At 37.3% G+C, this 20,701-nt stretch overlaps 3 protein-coding genes across 5 annotated transcripts in view; 2 read left to right on the top strand and 1 right to left on the bottom strand.

The window, feature by feature from the left end:
- The first annotated feature begins 1,477 nt into the window (after positions 1-1,477).
- On the top strand, positions 1,478-12,664 carry LOC139964309 (alpha-N-acetylgalactosaminide alpha-2,6-sialyltransferase 3-like). Of its 2 annotated transcripts, none has more exons than XM_071965809.1 (5): positions 1,478-1,641; positions 2,345-2,755; positions 4,929-5,350; positions 8,539-8,646; positions 9,352-12,664. In XM_071965809.1, the coding sequence occupies exons 1-5, from the start codon at positions 1,552-1,554 to the stop codon at positions 9,536-9,538; spliced, it is 1,218 nt and encodes a 405-aa protein (XP_071821910.1). In that variant the 5' UTR covers positions 1,478-1,551; the 3' UTR covers positions 9,539-12,664. The 2 variants fall into 2 exon arrangements, with proteins under 2 accessions (XP_071821910.1, XP_071821911.1); XM_071965810.1 differs by lacking the exon at positions 4,929-5,350 and adding an exon at positions 6,312-6,721 and having other exon boundaries at positions 9,352-12,663.
- Positions 12,665-12,674: 10 nt separating this feature from the next.
- On the bottom strand, positions 12,675-18,625 carry LOC139964310 (GPI-anchor transamidase-like). Of its 2 annotated transcripts, none has more exons than XM_071965811.1 (9): positions 18,473-18,625; positions 17,924-17,977; positions 17,432-17,582; positions 16,502-16,578; positions 15,949-16,157; positions 15,498-15,615; positions 14,666-14,776; positions 14,179-14,424; positions 12,675-13,538 (listed from the first exon to the last, which is right to left on the bottom strand). In XM_071965811.1, exons 1-9 carry the CDS (start codon positions 18,602-18,604, stop codon positions 13,443-13,445), a joined length of 1,194 nt encoding a protein of 397 aa, XP_071821912.1. In that variant the 5' UTR covers positions 18,605-18,625; the 3' UTR covers positions 12,675-13,442. The 2 variants fall into 2 exon arrangements, with proteins under 2 accessions (XP_071821912.1, XP_071821913.1); XM_071965812.1 differs by lacking the exon at positions 18,473-18,625 and adding an exon at positions 18,407-18,451.
- A 41-nt stretch (positions 18,626-18,666) lies between these two features.
- LOC139964091 (uncharacterized) overlaps positions 18,667-20,701 on the top strand; it is a 38,855-nt gene continuing 36,820 nt past the window's right edge. The window contains exon 1 of the mRNA XM_071965441.1: positions 18,667-18,869. Within this exon, the coding sequence (XP_071821542.1) occupies positions 18,807-18,869 (63 nt within the window). The 5' untranslated portion in view covers positions 18,667-18,806. The remainder of the gene's footprint in view (positions 18,870-20,701) is intronic.

Genomic DNA, 20,701 nt, shown 5'->3' with positions numbered 1-20,701 from the left:
CATAAAATTATTCCATCCAAGCCCCCCCCCTCCCCCACCCACCCCATTAATTTACACCTTCCACCATAAACAAACTCCCTTTATGGGAGTAATGTAAAGTTTTGACATAGGTAACATACTCCAGAACTTAGATTTTTCCTACATTTCTCGGAGCCAGGAATAATTGTTTTTGTGTCTCCTGCGAGTGTTTGGTAATTGTACAAATATTCTCTTACCATGCACTGGACTTGTGTAAATTGTCCACATCGACATTTCCAAGGATTGAATCCTTGGAATATCGATGAGGACAGTTAAGACAACCAAATTAAATTTGGTTTAGTGTTTCTATCGTACTAAACTAATCCATAAACTTATTGTTTGGTTCAAATGAACGAAGTATCATACATTTCAAAACCAAGCAGAATATGAAAAGCCATATTTCCGCCGCATGAAATCACGAAAGCTTATGGCTTTGAAAACTCCCATAAGCCGACGGAAAATTTCGTATTAATCGATGCTGCACAGTAGGGCCTATACACATGTTGTTCCGTCAGAGTTTGGCAGCGCCTAGTATACGCCTACCATAACTATATAGTTATGATATATTCAAATCCCAGAGCCTACACATAGCCCTAAAGATGTGTTGGGCCCCGATACAGAATGTTCTCACTACGATCGTACAGCCAGATGGGCCAATAATGGCCCATGTTTGCGGCACACGACAGTGTTGTTGATATATACCACCCCGTGCATTGTTCATTTTCATTCAGTCTTCATACATTGTTAATACACTAGGCTTTATGCATGATACTGCTATAGGATAGAACGTATGAGTACATTATACTATTATAAAGTAATGCATTAGAATGCCAATGGATCGAAAAATTTTGCGGCTTCCTGCTGTAACAACAGTTTTACATAGCTATTGTTTTTTATATGTAGGCACTCGTAAAGTACCCGTCCTGAGCGAATATCAAGTACTTTAAATCCAAAACAAGTACAAGTATTCACTCATCTGAGTCCAATTAGTACTGAATGATATGTACGAGTACTTTATTCATCGAATGCAAGTACTTGCAAACAAATATTTGGGTACATACACTGGAGTAATACCGTGCTTTTCGAGTGCTACAAGACTGCCGGATAGAGCCTTGGTTATTTTATTGCTGAGTTAGCCAAAGGTGGCTCTATTGAACTAAAGAATGAACGATTTCCCAGTTCAATGTATTAGGTGTACTACAATGGCATGGACGGAGCCTTGAACCCTAATTGCGAGGGCAGCTCCCTTTGGTTTCACACACTTTTGGCCAATTGGAACTCATGATCAGTTGCGATGAACTATTCAGACATCACCAGTGAGGGACGTGTTGTGTATTTAAGTTAAAACTCCTCAGTGTATTAATGTGAAGAAATCGAGCTGTATTACTGTTACAGTGTGTAACGATTCGTTGTTTCTTTTGATATCATCATCGAATACTTCAGGCCATTTGGCGTTCCATACTAACTTCCGGCAACATATGAAAAAGAAGTGTTGTTTTGGTACCTGTGTTATGGCGGTGACTCTAGCAGAACATGATCATCTCAGTTTCAGGTCTATTGAGGAGATCTCAACCATCTAATATTAAGGAAGCAAATGGTGTTATTTGGAAGCTTTGCATGATGGTTTGTAATTTTGGAAGCGTCCGGTATCATGAATAACATTAGGCATAAACCTTACTGATATTAGTTGACTCTTCATCTTTGGTACTTTACGTTAGGCTTACTGATAAAGTGATAGTCTAGGCCTATGTTCTAACGTTAGCCGAAGTTGGCTAGGCTAGTGCAGTAATGATTCTTCAAGTAGCAAGTTGCTTACCTATTCCACAGGGAAGAAGGGATCACCATTTGCCTCTTGTGGCAATTAATTGATTTCCCCTGAATTCAGAGAAAGTTTGGCCAGACAAGATAATGGGAAAAAGTGATTTGCATTTACGGCCTCAATTGATTTTGTTTACAGTGTTAAACAAATTTGTTAAAGTCAAATGGTGTTGAATATCGTCTAAGGATGCTCTGCTGTTTATCTGTTCAAAATGAAATGAACATGTTTGAGTTATTGTTTTGAGATTAAGAAAACAATAGCCTGCATTAGGGAGCCCATGTAAAGACCATGCAGTTTAGCCTTAAAGGAACATTCCAGAGATTAAGCGTTGTTTCATCATGAATATCTACAAAACAGATATTGCTATGTAATATAAAAACAGTACTAGCACTAATCCATTAAAGTGCTCCTGCCAACAGCAAACCAATGATCTTTGAAAAAATGTCATTGCACTACAGTATGTACTTTCCAGTAACGTCCACCTCCTGTGTTTTTCAAATCTTACAGAAGCTATACAGTATCACTTCAGCAGGTTTCACCGTATCTGTAGGGTGCTTCCTCGTCTTCATCGCCTACGTCCATCTTACAAGTCAAAACGTCCAGTTCCGTTCGAACGAGTACAAAGACGTAAACCAAGACCTATACGATAACGAGAAGATATTCTCGGACTTTGTGAAGAACATCAATGAGAGTATCAAAAGAATGGACTACGACAAAGAGTACACCTTGAAGAATATGTCTCAGAGTGGTCCTCGGGTAGCCGGGAATTTAAATACCGAGGAAGAGGACGACCTCCACCCTCTCTTCCTCGATGTAATGAAGGTGTCCCGATTGAGACAGGCACAGAAGCATTGGTTGCCTGATTCTAGGAAGCATCACGATCTCAATGGTTACATATCTCTATTACACCCGAATCAGGTAAGCATTAAAGCTTCAGGTTTGAAACTGTGTATCCTGTGTCCTGAACAAAAAGTTAATGTTATCTGGTGTTCATTACGAAATGTGTAATGAATATTATTCTGGGTATTTTTTCTGATTTGTAATAGATATACATTTCAAAACGTTGCTCTGCAAAAATGTGACTAATTTTTACCCTGTCTGTGAGTAGTGGACTAATATTTATACTGTTAATAGATAGTTTAGTACTAGAGGTTTTGAAATAATAAACTATATAAACCTTTTCAGAGGCTTTCCTTTAGCATTTTACAGAGTGAGTTCAGATTCTGTAAGGTTCTACCTCTCCTCCTGACTGTCTGCTGTCATTGCCAGGGAATAATTTATTGTGAAAAGTGTGAAAGTGTGAAAAGTGAAAAGGAATAATTTATTGTGTAGAAGTGTTAACTTTTAATGTCTTTGAATTTTGTCTCATTATAAAATACTATGCTTCCTTTGTAAAAATAACTGCTATACACATCTTTGTATTGTATATATTGCATAGAATTTTACAATGTGATACTGGATGAATTATTCCATATCATATTATCTTTTTGCATGTGGTGTTTGTATTTAATTCATGAATTAAAATAAAACATAATAAAAGTATTTGTAATCTACAGTATGTAGGCATGATATTTGAATAAACTGCTCATTATCCTTTGTGCTCTCTCAGCCTAACAACAGAAACTAACATTATATCCTAATAAACGTTGTTTGTATTATTAACTGTGCCTACATGACTTTTGCAGCAGCTTGACTAAAAATATGATTCACAGAGATAAAAAAAAACTAACTTTAGAAGCAGTAAGTGAGTGGTTTGCATATCAGTAATTCTAATGATGCAAGATGTTTGAAGATTGTTGTTAAAATAGTAAGAAATGTACAGTGTGTTTCATGTAGGCTCGTAATGAGTGGGGTTGGATTAGCCAAGCCCTCCTTTAGTTGCATTCCCCCTCCCTTTCCTTCAAAACCCAAGAATTTTGTGAGTAATGCTCTCTGCAGAATTTAAAATTGAGAAAACTCACCCTCTGGTAATCATTGAATTAATACAGTAGAGAAAGGTCAATAACAAAATGGAACCCCAAAAGCTGTTGGGATGAAATGTAAGTAAATTACTGGGAGATTTTCTCCACCTAATTACATCGCATCAGAAGTAAGAACAAACCATATCTGTTTGATGATAGTTGGAGATTGTACTGTACACTGATTTCAAATCATTGATCTAGTACTCAGTCCCTTCCCTCACCCCTCCCTCCCCCTCCCTCCTATGGGGTTCTTATCCCTGGTAACAGGTAGAGAAAGGTTTGTCATTTGTGTTGTTTATAGTTTGTTTCTTGCAGATGCCTTGATGATGTTTGTAACCTTTACCAGTTACCCGTACCGGTATTCATTGCAGCACCCAATGTAATACTCGCATGGCAAGCTTTATTAATCTACAAGACACCGAATAAAATAATCATGATGCTTTCAGTTGTCGTCTACAGTATCCAGTAGGAAAAATAGTATCAAAACATTACACTTTTCAATAGAGAGAGAAAAAATAAATAAAAGACAGAATAAGTCATTGAAAAGAAATGTCTTCAACTGTGTAAAGTTTCAAGATTGAGATATTTGAAATGAACCAAATGAACCATCCTGGTGTTTAAGGAGTTAGTTTCAAAGAGGTCACAAACATTTTGGGCAAATGGTTATCGAGTTCAGATCCGATCAAAGCTGTGAGGACAATAGCAAACATTTCCAGCTTTGAATTTTCCTAGATGGTACCTTCTGCTATAACATTAAATTGTAAATGCTAGCATTTGAGTGGATGACCACAGTAGAGATGGTAAAGAAATGTCTTCTTTCGACTGTCGCTGCAAATTGACAAAAGAGATAACAAAATTAAGACATTTGTGTCTGATGGAATGAAGAAAGTTTTTCCATTGTCAAAATGGATGGGATAACATTGCCATCCTGAACACTTGGTCTTAAAATATTATTCCTCCTAACAAAAGTGCTCACTGCTATACTAACAGATATTAATTCCTCTGTTTTGTCTACTTAATTCAAACTGTCTTGGTGGAACTTTCGTACACCAGATGACTGAGTAGCATTTGCTCACAAATGATACAAAAATTTGCCCAATGGGATGTATCTTTTTGTTTCCTTCTTCAAGTCCAAGTTAGACCTCCAATGCAAAACATGCTCCCTGGTTTGTAGCTCGGGCCACCTTCTGCATTCCAAATTTGGGCGCAGGATAGACTCAGCCGATTGCGTCTTTCGAATGAACGATGCCCCGAGTAGGGGCTTCTCGAAAGACGTCGGCGCCAGGACGAGCCTCCGAATGATCGGTTTTCAAGCCGTGCCAAACGTCTTGAAGAACAAGGACGTCCTCCTGATGGGTTCCGCGAAACCCAGGTACCTGGTGATGTGGGGCCCAGACAGAGAGATGGCATCCAACGGTACTGGTAAAGGTTACAATCATCTAAAAGCATTGGCAATGATGTTGGAGCAGCAGGGCACTGAGTGCTTTCTGTTGAAGGAAGAGGAGATGGCATATAACAATAGGCTATATGAGGCAGAGACTGGTCAGAATAGGTAAATCCACAGATGAGTCAATCCATAAATTAATCCTCCAATTACCTGGCATTCCAGATGTCCTGTTTTACAAATGTCTGTTTGTCGAATGTCTGTCGAATGTCTGTTTTATGAATCAGCCTACCTGATTGATTCTACAGAAAATGTTGACCTAGCTTCGAGGTGTAAGCTATGAGGACACTATGAATTTTGTAATATGCTAAAAGCACATTTGCGCTGCATTTGTTTCTACTTGAATTAACTGTTATTGTCATTACATGGGAAATGTTTTACCCATCCATGGTCTAAAAGGAACTACTAAAATGTAGATATTTTCACTCTTAAAATTTCAGAGTGACCAAATTCTGTTAGCTTTCGGTATTACCATCAGCAGATAGACAAGAATGGATTTGTCGTGTGCAGCAGACTGTAGAGGGCACTATTGTGTAATTCAGTTTTCAATATCGTGCAAAACTGTTTGTAGCATTCATCTGTGGTGCTGGACTTACATTTGGAATTTTCTGGCCCCGTCCTGTAAAGTGATTTCACTTCAACACCCTGCACCTCCTTTCCAGATATAATTGTGTTAGAATTATTATAATTTATTTACTCATTTTATAGATATTTTTTAATATTCTTTTTCTAGTATGAAGTTGACTGCACATCCGCCATAGAAACCTTAACAAAGTCAAAAAATGATGCAAAAATTCCAAACATCCTTAAGGTTCAATTCACTAGTCAAAATATTCCACATCCCAGTACACATCAGGGTAAGCTGAGAGATTATTACACTGTCATTTCAGAACGCAACAGATGAGTATACAACAAGGAATATAATCTATGTTCCAAAATAAGCGACTCCTTATAGCATACATCTTTAGAAGCATACATCCTTATAGCATACATCTTTAGAACCTTTGCCCACCCCCCCTCCCCCCAAAGAAAGTTCAAATTTTTGTTTAATGGTGTTTCCTTTCTCTAGTCACCAGAATTATACTGCCAGAAATGTTCTGTAATATCCAGCTCCAGCCATATACTCCACTCCGGTGCAGGACCGGCCATAGACGCCGACAGGCAGTGTGTCTTTCGAATGAATACTGCCCCAACTTTGCAATTTGAAAATGATGTTGGTGCAAGAACGACTGTGAGGGTGTTGGCTCACGCCTCTGTGTCGTCTCTCTTTAAGTCTCAGAAGAGCCTACTAGGCCATCCAAATGCTACCAAATACTTGATAGCTTGGGGTCCCCATCAGTTCATGAAAGAGGGGGGTTTGTCCTACAGGCGTCTGAAAGGACTCGCCAAACACTATCCCAAAGTAGACTTTTACGTAGCATCACATGATGAAATGGAATATGCTGACTTATTGTTTGAGAAAGAAACGGGCAGATCTCGGTGAGTTTGGAGGGGGAAAAAAAATTTAGCCCCCTCCTCCCCATCATGCCCCCTCCTTCCAAAATGATCAAATGTGTAGCATTAGTACCCATCGTCATCTTGCACCCTTGCATCATTTCACCGTCCAAAAAATGTGCCTTTGCGTAGCCTTCTTGAGAAAGTTGTCTCTTTTTCTTCATACATCATACATAGTCAAATTTCACCCCATAAATAAGGTCATACTCTCATCTTGCAAAGTAAAAAATCAGATTTGAAATAAAAATCAAATACTCGGCTTCATTATTTCATGATGTACCTGGGTATGTGTAATAAATGATGATATGATTACTTATTCCCATTGGTCATCCTAAGCCTTCTTACCGATATTATGAAACTGCTCAGGAAGACATTCTTAAAAAAAACCAAAAATAGTGACACATCATTGTCAGAATAATTTAATAAGCAGTAAAATCATTAAGCATCAGTCAAACCACACACTTAACTGTGTTTTCCAATGTTCGTTATAAAATCACAATGAACCATATTGTATCATGCATCAGACATGTTTGTATCGAACCTTTGCTTCCAAACATGTCATTTCTTCATCTGCATGACAAACTGGAACCACATTTTACTCTCTAGTAATAAATCATGGTCACTCATCATTTTTTCATTCCAGTTGTGAACCACAACAGACATTACACATCATGTTACTGTATCTGAATATGATCTAATGTATATGTCAATAGTACATGGCTATTTGTAACCAGACATTTCCATCCCATCATCAAATACAGCACATCATAACTCCAGTAACTAATCATGTTTTACAAATTCTGACTTTTATTTTTACATCTCAGCTATGATTCAAGCATCCAGCATGATATGTCAAAATGTAGTACTATCTAGTACATTATAACATTCAACTTATTCAAGTTGCCTCACAACATCATACCTATCTTGTAATCTAACCTCTGTTTCTGGATGTGTTGTAATCATCTTATGTTTATAAACATATGTGTGTACATATCATGATTGCCTTGATACATTTACAGCTACATCATCACATTGTACCGCATCAAGAATCACTAATGTTGTACAGCTATAACATGTATGTTCCAATGTTATTCATTCATTAGTTTATTTATTGCTGCCAGCTGTCAAAACAGATTAACTTTGATTCTGAATTGCATGCTTTTCTCAAATCATTTTCTTCAATCCAACGTGCAGTTAAATGTCACAAAAATTCACCGTGTAAACTGTGCAAAGAGTGAATTGAAAATATATGCATACATACTAAAGAAAAGAAACAGTAAGAAATATTCTTTGAGTAATGTTAATATTTGGAGGGGTTTTGTCTTGTTTCTGTAAAATATAAATGCTCAAGACAAGATGCAGTTTTTGTACATTCTTTGTATCAACATAGTATAGCATATAAAGTAACAAAACATGATGGCTTGTCGACATAGCAATAACATAAAGATTCATTTTTAGGGAAGTTTAAGGATATATTTGTAATTTAAAAACAAAGTTCGGTCATTTTCTGGTCGTTAGACTCCATTACAGTAGGGTATTAAAGCGTTTGGCTGTATAGCAGCTACATCAAAGCTTGTTACAACCAAAAGTGTAGCTATAAATAGTTTACAAAGTTGTTCCTTTTGTGTAATAGTGACAATATTCATGTGTTACTATTAAATTCAATTTCAAATTTATTTCCTCACTTTTCAATTTTGGGCCTGTTTTCATCACATAGCTGGCAGTATTATACAATAGTAACAAGTTTTAAGAGAGCCGATCTTCTCATGAATGTTTCATTTTGTCAATTTTTCGCTTTTCAGAGCCAAATCAGGTAGCTGGTTAACAACTGGTTGGTTTACGATGATCCTGGCGAGATCTGTGTGCAGCGAGATTCACGTCTATGGCATGGTCGGAGAAAACTACTGCAAGTAAGATACCTAGTAGAATAGCCAACAGTGTCATTTTATAATTTTGCTTTTTGTATTATAGTACTAAACAAGATTTTGTCCCAACCCTTTCTTATACATCAGGCTCTGCAAGTTATTATCCTTTCCAACAAGTTGGAGAGAAAAAGCTAGACAGCCTGCCAAATTTGAAACAAATCAGGACTGATGAAAGTAATTGTTCAGATGTGATGAGAGGGAGAGAGGGTTGGGCGAGGGCTAGAGCTCTTGGGCAAATTGGGGTGTGTGGGGGAAATATAGATGAGGCACTGGAAAATATGAAATAAAAAATAATGCATTTCATTTTCATTTATACTCGAGTGCCAATAGGCAGAGACAGGTGACATAAGTCTTAGACAGTCTTGATGCATCTGTCTTCACCAAGTGCTTATACAAGGAAAACACAATTTTGGAAAATTTAAAGCCTTGTACCTCCCTGTAATACTACTACCCCTGAAGCTGGTTGTTGTGTTCATGTCCAACTTTTGAACACCCAGTTGTAGTCTGGTATTTCCAATCTTATGTATCAATGCAACTGTGGTGTTTTAAATTTTCTAGCAGAAAAATTCATACTAGGATACATAGGTTTGGTTACTGCTGCCTACATTTGAAATATCTTCAGGTACAATACTTGCCATCTGAACACGTAAATGACATATTTAAGGATTTTGTCGTCTTTTGCAATTTCAGAAAAGAGCAAGGTAGAAAACATCCGTACCATTACTACAACCTTCACAGCCAGGATGAGTGTGAGTACTACCGTTTCATGGAGAGGTCGTTCAACGGAGGTCACCGTTTCATGACGGAGAAGGCTATTTTTGCATCGTGGGCAAAACTTTCCCCTAAAATCTATTTCCATCAACCAGAATGGGATTGATGGTACTAAGGAAATAATTTTCATTCAGATGAGCAGAAACAGATGGTGATGTGAATGCCAAAGGTCACAAGGAAAACAGCCAAGAAAGTGAACACATGTATGTAGCTATGTAACATGTGTATAGATGAATTCCAAATAGACTTCTCTCAATGGGATCTTCATATGCTATGATGATGCTGTGGTAGCCTATCACATAAACCATCAGAGGCATTTGGGCCTAGGGTTAACAAAGTAGAAACATTTTCTAATTTACAGAAGTTACAGACTGGTCCTGTGTTTACGGTGTAAGAATGTCTTTCAATATTTAAGTAGTTGCTTTGGTACTAAACTGTTCTGAAAAATGATGTCATCAGGAAATAACCATTGCATTTATAAAACAGGTATGACCATGCCCCTGACTGTATTAACCAAGACAGGAGTTACCAGGATTTTAAAATGAAGAGCTTGTAGTCTTTAAAGCCTATAAAATTAATATTTAAGGTGTGAAATGGTTGATTCTGTGGCATATTGAGGCTATAAATTAGGTCCATATATTGTTTACCTTTCAAGAGAGAAACAAAATAGCAACTCCTAGCCACAGCAGATAAAACCTAGGCCAGTAAACTTAAATTGTGCTTCATGCATGAGTGTCACTAAAAGTATTCAAAACTGGAAATTTTGCATTTCAAGGCAAATAGCAACAAGCCAGCCTTGTAGATGAGACTAAACCTAAAGTCATTTGCCTCTTTTAGGTCAGGGGTAAAAATGTTTTGGGCTCAGTAAAATTCTTGTAGCATTAGTAGGAATCAGTGTGCAAGTTATTTGAGTCTACCTGAGTAGGGAAGGGCACAATGGGTGTATGACATCATTAATGAAATGAAACCAGTACTGTAAGTTATAACACTGTCAGGGCTGCCACCACATATACTTTAACCCACAGCAAAATCAACGGTGGGCCCATTCCCCCCCCCAACTCCTCCCCACCTGTGGACAGAATTTCTCCCCAAGAAATCCTAGTGTACATTACATAATATACAACATGTATGTGCAGTGGAACCTAAACAGTTGAAAAATCCTTCAACATTGCTTGTAGCACCATTTTGCCTCCAAGTAGCATCCACTTTACCAAACTTGGACAACTTGCATCCCTGCACTATGTCTTATAATATAATGCAGATATGTATGAAAACAGGTCACAGTAATGCTAACTCATTTCTACTCATCAAACCTTTTCATCGTTTTACTTTATTTTTAGCCGGCTGATCACTGACTCCTGTGCTGTTTTTTATTGTTTATTACTTTACCTTAAGAGAAATTTTCATTTAGTTTAGTTGCTTTGCTTTAATAAAGTTTCAGATGCTCTTGGCTTAATGTCGACAACTTTATACACTTATCGTTGGTTTATTTCTGGACATTGCTATGATCATATCATTTTTATTGATTTTGTTGTAATTCTTCCTAATAATCATATAATTTTGAGTCTTTCGACGTTAAAATGAAAAAAAAAAACAGATGTCCTTATGAGAAAAATATTGATTACAACTCCTACATCATGTGCTTGTACTCTTCTCCATGGCATCGGTAACTTTCATTTTTCGACAGTGGGATACCAATATGCTTCCTAATTTAAAATTTCATAGCATCGTTCACCTCCTGAACATGAGATCACAATATCCTAGTTCAGAGAGGTCTGCTTCTTATTGCCAGTATGCAAGTAAAAACCAAAAACATTCTTCAAAGTGCCACTTTGCTTGTAACTTCATGATTTGTGCAAAGTTGTGTAAAACATCTATATTAAAAAAAGAGCAAAATCTTTATTATGTTCCTATGTGGTGCTATTCACTTACTTGTCTTGCCTTGTAGTTGACTGTATTGCCCATTCAAACAATTAAAGTATGTCCACTGTTCAACAAGAAAATTAAAAACTGCCATGTTGATTGTTGAAATTTTTATTTTATTTGACTTATTCATTATTTTATTATTTTTTTTGACTAAATTAACTTATTAATGCAATAATCAGTGCCACTGCCATCAATTTGTACACGTATACACTGTGTTGCTTACAATTTTCTTTTGTATAACTTTTACATTGTCTGCGAAACTTAAATTTTACTGTTGTCCTTACCAGTCTTTTTAACTAGGGAAAATGTTTGTTAGGTGAACTATGTGACCATAATTGATTTTCTAGCCTATTTTTTAAGGGTAATACCAATGAAATTAAATAATTTAAATTTATAATAAGAAGTAGTAGAGTGCAAAGTGTGCCAGTCTGTATCATCTGCCAAATTTAAAAGTATTATTTTCATCTCATTTTTGATGAGGTCTAAGCCAAAGTCGGAGGAAATTGGTTTTTCTAACTATTTCCCTCGACACATCCATTTTCGTATTCAAAGTTTCAGGTTAGAATAATTAACACAGTTTACACTGTATACTATTAAACTTCCATCAATTGCCATCTAATTAATATTAAATCGAAATAATGTGTAATGGAATTGAACTGTACATTTCAAATTTAAGTATATATTATTATATATATTTTTTTTAAAAAATTGGAAAAATCATTGATAATTCAGAATCATTTTTAAATGTGAAACAATATAAATACAAGTTTACAAAAACAATCATTTGTCGTTTTCTCCTGACTATTGTGTTGTCTACCTTTTGTCTTCCAAAGACAAAAACTATTTGTTTTAGTTTATCTTCCTGATGTTTCTCAAAAGAAGTACTCAGTATTAATCAAACAGAGAATGTGAACTTCAGACACAAGAAATGCATTTCAGAAAGCAAAAATAAATAAAAATAAACAGATGAAACATAAACAAAGATGTGAATATTACTTTCCTGAACTGAACAGTTTAGAAGAAGAAATTGCATCAAATGGTTATTTCTCAGACTGATATGGCATGACGACGAAAGTATTAGTAATATTGGATTGTTAATATACTTCACCTGGTCTTAATTAATTTACAAAATGGAAATCGTGAAAAGACAAATATCATGAAAGAAGAACAGAAAGATCAACAGTCACTTAAGTAGATTTAATTTTATTTGGAAATATTACAATTTGCTTCAAGAAGTTCATTTACTACAAAAAGGATAAGAAGAAGAAAGATGCTCTCCTACTGTACTCCCATCCAAGCCCCCCCACCCTCCCCCCCCCATCTACCTACCCTTGACCACAGATATGATAAGTGATTGACAGCACACAATCATAAAGCCATGAAAGGAAAACCTAACAAATTGACATCTCTTACCAATGTTTCAAAAATACAACACTTGCACATTGTACATACACAATTCCCTAACCATGTATAACCATAGACCCTGAAGGCATTTCAATCTCAGTGAGAACTACCTAAATCACCTTATTTATCAAAAGGCATAATTTTAAGGGTTTATCCAATGATAAAATTTTCCTTTTTCAGGAACTAAAGGTTGCATTTCCCTTTGCATATCCTTCACAGACCAGAACATTTCCTAGTAAAGACGTGGATAATTGGATGCCAAAGTTGATACAGACAACAAATATTCCTGAGATGGTCAAAGAATCGAACTTATGCTGATTTTATCGCAATATACAAGAACAGCTTGTAAATACCTTCATGTTTCCTACTAAATTTGTGTTTTTCAGACAGGTGTCAATTTTAAATATTGACCTCATTTACTGACTTTCCTCAGGTTTGTTGGGAAGCAAACTAGGGCTGAACTCTAAAACAGCTTCGTTTAACCATTTTAAACCGTTTTTAACCATACATCCCCTCCTCTTGTTCCTGTCGAGGCACAACCTAGACGTTGATACGTAATGCTTCCCTAAGGCGACGACTACCATCCACCAGGAGTTACCAGAAGTCTATACCTGGCAACATCTTCACTGGAGATGAATCGCCCCCCTCATCAGATTTCACCTATATCTCTCTATACATCGTCACCTCCTTGAAACCAGTACCACCGCAGCAATAGCCAAGAGGATAGTATTGGCAATGATAAACTGATTGGAAAACTGGACTCTCTGTTTCTTATCCTGTTAAATAAATAAATAAATAAAAAGAAGAAATCAAATCAATCATGTCGAACCGCTTACAGATGGACCTACAACACATGCTCCATACCAGGAAAATATAGCTTTATAATTTTCATGATAATGTACATGAATTAGTCATGTAAAGTTAGCAACAGATCACTACTGAAGGAATCTTTTATCTTATAAAATGCACATGGTTATTGGTTAATAGGTCATAGAAATAGCTCAATTGATACCAACATGTAATAAACCTCTGGACTATTGAAGTCACATGACCCAGGGTAGTCTACCTGAAGCGTGGCAAGATTCAACATTCAAGCTCCAACCAATGAAAACTTCAAATCTACATATGGGATTCTGGTCACCTAGAAATGCCAACTTTTGACAATGTCACCTTCGAAGCACTTGAGATGTGTAACATTACTGGACTTAAAAACATTTAGAAAACTGAGGAAACCAAACATTGTTGTCCATGTAATGTGCAATGTCGCTTGGTCCTCCTTAAGAAAAGTGCTAGGTCGCTTGTAAGGTAGGATCTTCCAATAATTAAATCAGTCCCCTGCCCCTCCTCACCCCTACTACCCTCTCTCCCCCTTAGAAGTTAAAGGAGGAATTTTACTATAACTGCAACTTGTCTTACCTCACTGTTTTCCGCAGGCTTTGACGGAAACTGATCCACATAATAATACGTCCCTCCAGAGACTTTTGTCTCCACTTTAGATCTTGTGTGATTTACTTCCGATAGAGGTAAGCGACTGGTGGATACTTCAACGTTACGCACACTTCCAAAGAAATCGGTCACCAAGACCTTGCTGATGTCTCTCTGAAACAGGTCAGTTCTGTAACCTGTATGTGAATGGCATTGGTTGTATGGACAGACCTTAAACTGAAAATGAAATGAGAAACGGTAATTATGGGAAATATAATGGGTGTTAAAGAAAACCATCTATTAGGTCTTTCAAAACCTGGAAACAGTTTTCTGTGTCTCAAAAGTCAATTTGTATTGTCAATGCAAATCATAAGTTTTTCACATCATAACATCTTTCTCTGCTCACAATTTCAAGCCAATATTGACATTTTAACACAATTACAGCACAAACAGACAACCCTAACGATTCAACACTTACAAAATCGTCCATCGTTTTTTGACTCGTGGTCGTAATTTTCTCCAGGAATTCGAGTGCGTAGTACGTGTATCTGTCGATAATGTAGACTCCGATGGCTGAATCCACATGATGCTGTATGTAAAGATTTATTTTATAAAAATAACAGTTTACATGTTGAACAATTTGAACTACATTTAGATTTATGCATTTATAAGATGTATTAAATTACAAATATCAGTACGGATCGATTTAACCAAACTGATGGCCATTGTATCGGTTGGAGAACAACTCGGGTCGCCATACGTCCCGATTAATCAAGACTGTCTCGCTTTTCCAAAAAGAAAAGTCTCCCCGGCAACTAGCAAAGCTCTTTCTGACATTCAAAATTATCACTGTCACACAGTCACTCATTGGCTCAACTATCGGTGAATCAGTGAATGGTCAAATGAGCACTGGTCAACATTGTATATATCAGCCATCTGCTCGCAATGTATCACAGAGAGTACTAATTACAAAGAGTACTACCCATCCAGATGTTTCATGTTGGTTCATGTACCTCCTCCCACCCCCCCCCCCCCCAAAGAATTTTGCAAAATATCTTGAGAGATGTTAAATTAAAAACTTACTCAAAGAAATATATGGCTACAATGGGAGTTTTCGAGCCAAGTTATGTACCTCTGGGTTACAGTCCCTGCAAGTAAGCCCCTGTTTCTTTGCTCTTTATTCCATGGTCTACGATTTTCCCGTCAGTTTTTCATTTATTCTAAATCAACACTACCAGAATACAACTCCAATGTTCGACAATGTTAGACACTCTTACAGTATCATGAATCACAGATAAAGAGACACTCACTGATAAAGAATCTTCCCCCACTTGGCTGCTTCCAACGCCCAAGATATTGGGAGAATAAAACTGTTGAAACATTGAGACAGCTTGGCAGGTATCCACAATATACAGCACCTCATGATATCTAAAGATAGGTCAGAAAAAAGTAAGGAATGCAGGCCTGGGAAGTGACGTTTCATGAAAAGATGCCGCAAATGCATCGTATAACATGACGAGTATCAAATTATGAAGAAGGTGGTCGTAAGACTTATTCGTATAATAAAACAATTGGGGCTGACGATGTTTTATTTTCATGAACTGTTCAAGATTATTTTCAACTAATTTTCTCGATCAGGGTTGGGACAAAATCTGCACACACGGTTGCAGTCATAGTTTCATCAGAATCCAGTTGAAAGTAAAATACTGTACAATAATTAAAATGCAAAGCAGCTGCACAAAACTTCCAATTGCTTAATACCTCCTCTTTTGCCACATCTGACCAAAGGCATCTGCTAACTCTATGCTGGATATTTCTTCAGAGTCTTGGAATTTTAGGAATCCGTCCCCACCATGACCGGTCATGTAGACCAATACATTGCTGCGGTCATCGGTCATCAGTCTCTTGGAACGGGGCGTGCTCGGCGGGAGGCGGCCTGTCAGAACACGGATGAAACTTTCAACTGTCACCTGCGGTGGGAAACCAGACTTGTGTCAAAGAAAGTATTGCCGACTAATCTCACAAAATGACTGCACTATACTTCTCAGTTGAACCAACTCGTTATTCACTCGATGGCAAAACAGTTTCAGTCAATGTCAATTGGAATAAAGGCTATATAGTAATACAGTATGTGCATCTGCATGAAAGTGTCATAGGCCTACAGTATGATTTAAAGGTTTGTCATACGAAATAACAGACTTCCTGATCTGAAGTCTTTTGTCTGTTTTAAACGCTTCTAGCCCAGAGTCTGTCTCCTATCTGCGTGGCAGTAGTTATCTATGTATACGTCAAGTGTTTTGGAATTATTTCTTACTTCGTATCCTCTGTAGTCTACTTCCACGTCATCTCCATACACGTTGATGTGCTGGTAAGCATTGTTGAACACTGACGCTGAGTGGGAAATGTAAATAAATACTGCACTTTAAAACAACGGTGGACGCTCAGATTTATTAATTCGAAAAAAAAGGCAAAACCAACGAAGGAGGTAACGTCTGTATGGTATACCACCTACATACTGCTGGGTATAGGCTTACAGCATCACACGCCTACTTGTTTTGTCAGAATCTAAATTTAATAAACTAGCATTTTTTCAGGCCCTCCAAAATATATATTTTGTAAAACAAATTAACACATCAGATGTTATTTACAGATCTTATATTGTCTTTACCAGTGCACCTACATAGTTATTACAGGAAAATAGCATTTTTTTGAAGCCTGCACTTAAGGCATGCCTAGAGATGATGTATTATCAACACTAAATTATATTATTGCATTTGCCATTTAACTCCTCGACTATCAAGCAGAACACTGCATCACTTATCAGCTGATGATTCTAGTTTTGGAAGGTGTCATATGCGCAGAGACATTGTCTGTGCTCTTTTCAAATGTGTTTGGTATTATATAGTCAGTTTTCCATCATTGATTTGGCTACAATAATAGGACAAAGTGTATGGAGGAGTGGGGAGGAGAAGGGAGAAGGGGAGAAACTTTCCACAGTACAAACAATTAACCTTGGGCTACTTTTAATACAAGAGATTTTCTAATAATCAAAACAAAGATTATAAGGCAGGAACAGGACACTTTACTTTAATTTAGACTGATATTAATGATCTGAAGAAATTGGGTCAGCTTTGTATTTCTCGATTTGAGATATTAATAGACAATTCAGTAAAATGTCTCCTGGTTATTTGAAGGATGTGCACCATCTCTTGAATATTATCCGAGAAGTACCATGAGGTTCTACCTGGTCTTGGATTCCTAGGATTACAGGCCATATCGTCCGCTAGCATCAATATAATTTGGCTGTCAGGAATACCCAGTCGTTTAACACTATGGTACATTGACAGGACATTGGCAACATGACGATAGTTGAACCAAAACCGGGATGTGCAAACCTGTTGAAAAATAAACAATACAAAGGCAATTGCCCTAAAATAACATTTAAAGTGATGCTTGTCAAGAATTAATTTGTTGCTGCTTTTTTAGGAGTAAGAAGGTTATTGTAAACAGCAATATTACTTACAAAAGAAAGGAGATATTTTAATGTTATTGTCACATATAAAGTGTAAACGTTCCAGTTGGATTTGATTGAAACAACACGCAACTTGTGTGTAAAAACATAAATGTTTTCTCATAGTGTGCAATAAAATTTATTTAGTGTCATAATTTGGGATGGTGGGGACTAATATAACAAAGAACTATGTAAATTAGGCTAGAATTCAAGAAGGAAATTTACCAATACAGCCCAGTTGTTGGTGTGTCCTCTTTTGAAAAATGTCTCAGCAGTTTCCTATCATGGAAAAAAGAAATGAAATTAGTATATATTTAATAGGAAGCTAAGAATGCTGAGGTAGGCCTAGGGTTGAAAGTTTGTCAATTACTGTCAAAGTCATAAGTTTGATAGACTGGGGACTTGATAGGGGAGGGGTGGAAGCTGGGGGCTTGTGGCGCTAATAATTATTATAATAATAGTGTAGGCCTAGTTATGCAAGCAAACGTACTTGACGCCTGGGAGTATGGGCTAAAGTGAGACTAAGCATAGGCCTGAAATGTATACTTGCTATGGAGTGCTATAACTAAGCAAGGCCTACCTTGACTGAGGCTTGAACTTTGAAGCAATACCTAACGCTAGGCTAGGCCTAACTTACTGTAGTGTTACTGTGTGCTAGTGTTACTAGTGTTACTGTTACTTGTTTGTTAGGTTCCGTAAGTTACGTACAATGGTATCATTTGGGAAGAGAAACCTCATTGTCGAAACGGCAATCCACCGACTTTATATATTTACCTCGTGTGAAGAACATAACGACAAGTGGCTGATCAAAACGACAATCACAATCAGCGATAGTATTCGCTTCCAAATTGCACAGGGCGCTGCCATTTTGGAAATCGGATATGAATATTCATTTTTGCCAGCCATCAATCCCGCCTCACTAATGATTTTATGTGAGCGTTGATTGGGTAAAGGCTTCAAAACGCACCCCTTTCTATCTAAATTATCCTAATTAGTGACAACAAATTGTCACCTTCCCTTGGTAACCATCACGTTACGCGACACAAAATGTCTTGAACAGGTTCATTTTTGAAGATTTTAGAGATCAGTTTTAATTCGAAATTACGAAATGACTTCAAAAGATGATACTAGGACGTATCTCTCCAAGAGAGAAATCCCACAGCTTTTTGAGGTGAGAATTTACGATTATTCTGTCGGTTCAGAGTGTTGGGCCTGGGGTTTCACGTCGTGTCACTTTTCCTATAGGCCAAAATCAGTGAACATGTTTCATTATGTGTGTTTACTGTTATGAAATAGTGATACCATCTCTTTGATGTTACCGAAACACTCCATCGAGACACCTTACAGGGCCTCTTATGTATTTAACTAGGTCATGGATTCAGTTTTCCCACGAGAAGTTTTTAACTATCTTATTGAATCTTGGTACAGGGCCTTTTCCCAAAATAGATTCCATTATGTCTGTGGAACATTCGAGAAGGTTCTCTCACGTGGTATGGAAGTTTCCATAGAAAGGGGATGGACTTCCAAACTCCCAACCAATCAGGGCAGATCAGTGCCAGCGCACTTATTTTTATATCGTTAAGCTAATACAGGATGGTCAGGTTATTGGCTGCCTACTGATTGTGCGCAGTGAGATTTTATGGAAGTAAGGTTTAAAAGTAAAAGGAGGCCGAAAGTTTGAGCACTCCGTCAGCAAATTTATCACTCCGTCAGCAAAGTTTATCACTTGATCAGCAAATTTATCACTCCGTCAGCGCTCCGTGATCAGTTCGTTGCTTCGTCACCATTTCATCACTCTTTCTAATTGTTTAATTGACGGAGTCAAGTCAAGTCAAATCATTGTAATTTAGTTTTATTTGTAAAGAGAATCGACAGAGAAGAAATTATACCGAATCATTAATCAAATCCTATCTCGTCAACTTGTTTTTCTGTGAACTCATTGTTTTCTTCCGTTCGAGACATCTCCTGAAGAAGCATAAAAACGGCATCAAGATATCCCAGTACCTTTCTATCGCGAGTCCCGATATAGTTTTACTATCGGAGGAGCCGGGCTCGACACAATATTACATGGTGGAGATCGGTTGCTTTCTTCAGGAACACGTACAACGGAAACGGAACTTTTCACAACTTCGTTCGTTACGATCAATAACGAACAGAAGGATTTTTTTTTTGGCCCGAAGACCTAACGAGGAACACAACGTATGTTCACGACCTAGCCTAACATACACACTCTACGAGGGAAGTCAGCCTATACTGGCCTAAGTCTGTACACCGGAACCACTGATCTGTACACTAACGTTAATCAACCCAGCATGCAGTTCGCGTTTGAACATTCGCGCAACTAGTACGTAGAATACTACAGCTCTAAACATCAGAACTGAACATTTTCGCGATCTAAGCCTAGGCTCGACCCGATGTTAACGGCGAACGAATCTGCAGTATACGAGATGTAGGCCCACCTGCTACTGCTACTACCTACCTGCTACTGTACTACTACTACTACTACTAGCCGAGGGACTTCAATCATCGTTTGCAGTTCCACTACCAGTTCTTAGTTAAACTTAAGGGTGAGTGAAATCATGCCAATTTGTATCCCAACCCCTATTTGAGATCAGAGTGTACCGATAAGTTATTTTAATCGTGTCCATGTATTGCATATTTGTTATTTGTATTTAATTGCGGTCGATAGTGTGTTCAAATTAGGTATAGGCTCATGTTGTATACTCATAACTAGCTTAATTGTATGCGGCATAATGTCCGTCAGTGAACAGGAAACTTCTACCTCTGTTAATGTTATGCAGAAACATAGGCCCACTGATTTTTTGCCATCACAATTTCAGGGCGATGTAATTGATGCAGATTTAGCCGAAGCTCATTATTTGGGATTTGAAGATTATTTAGAGTTGCATAAATTGCCGTCCCAAACTCCACCTGTAGAGGAAGAATTTAATGAAATATGTCGCATATTTAAGCGAACACTTAAAGGCCAGGCCAGACTCTGGA

This window comes from Apostichopus japonicus, chromosome 22 (assembly GCF_037975245.1).
Source record: "Apostichopus japonicus isolate 1M-3 chromosome 22, ASM3797524v1, whole genome shotgun sequence".
NCBI classification, from domain to species: Eukaryota; Metazoa; Echinodermata; class Holothuroidea; order Aspidochirotida; family Stichopodidae; genus Apostichopus; species Apostichopus japonicus.
This window is presented reverse-complemented; position numbering and strand designations above follow the sequence as displayed.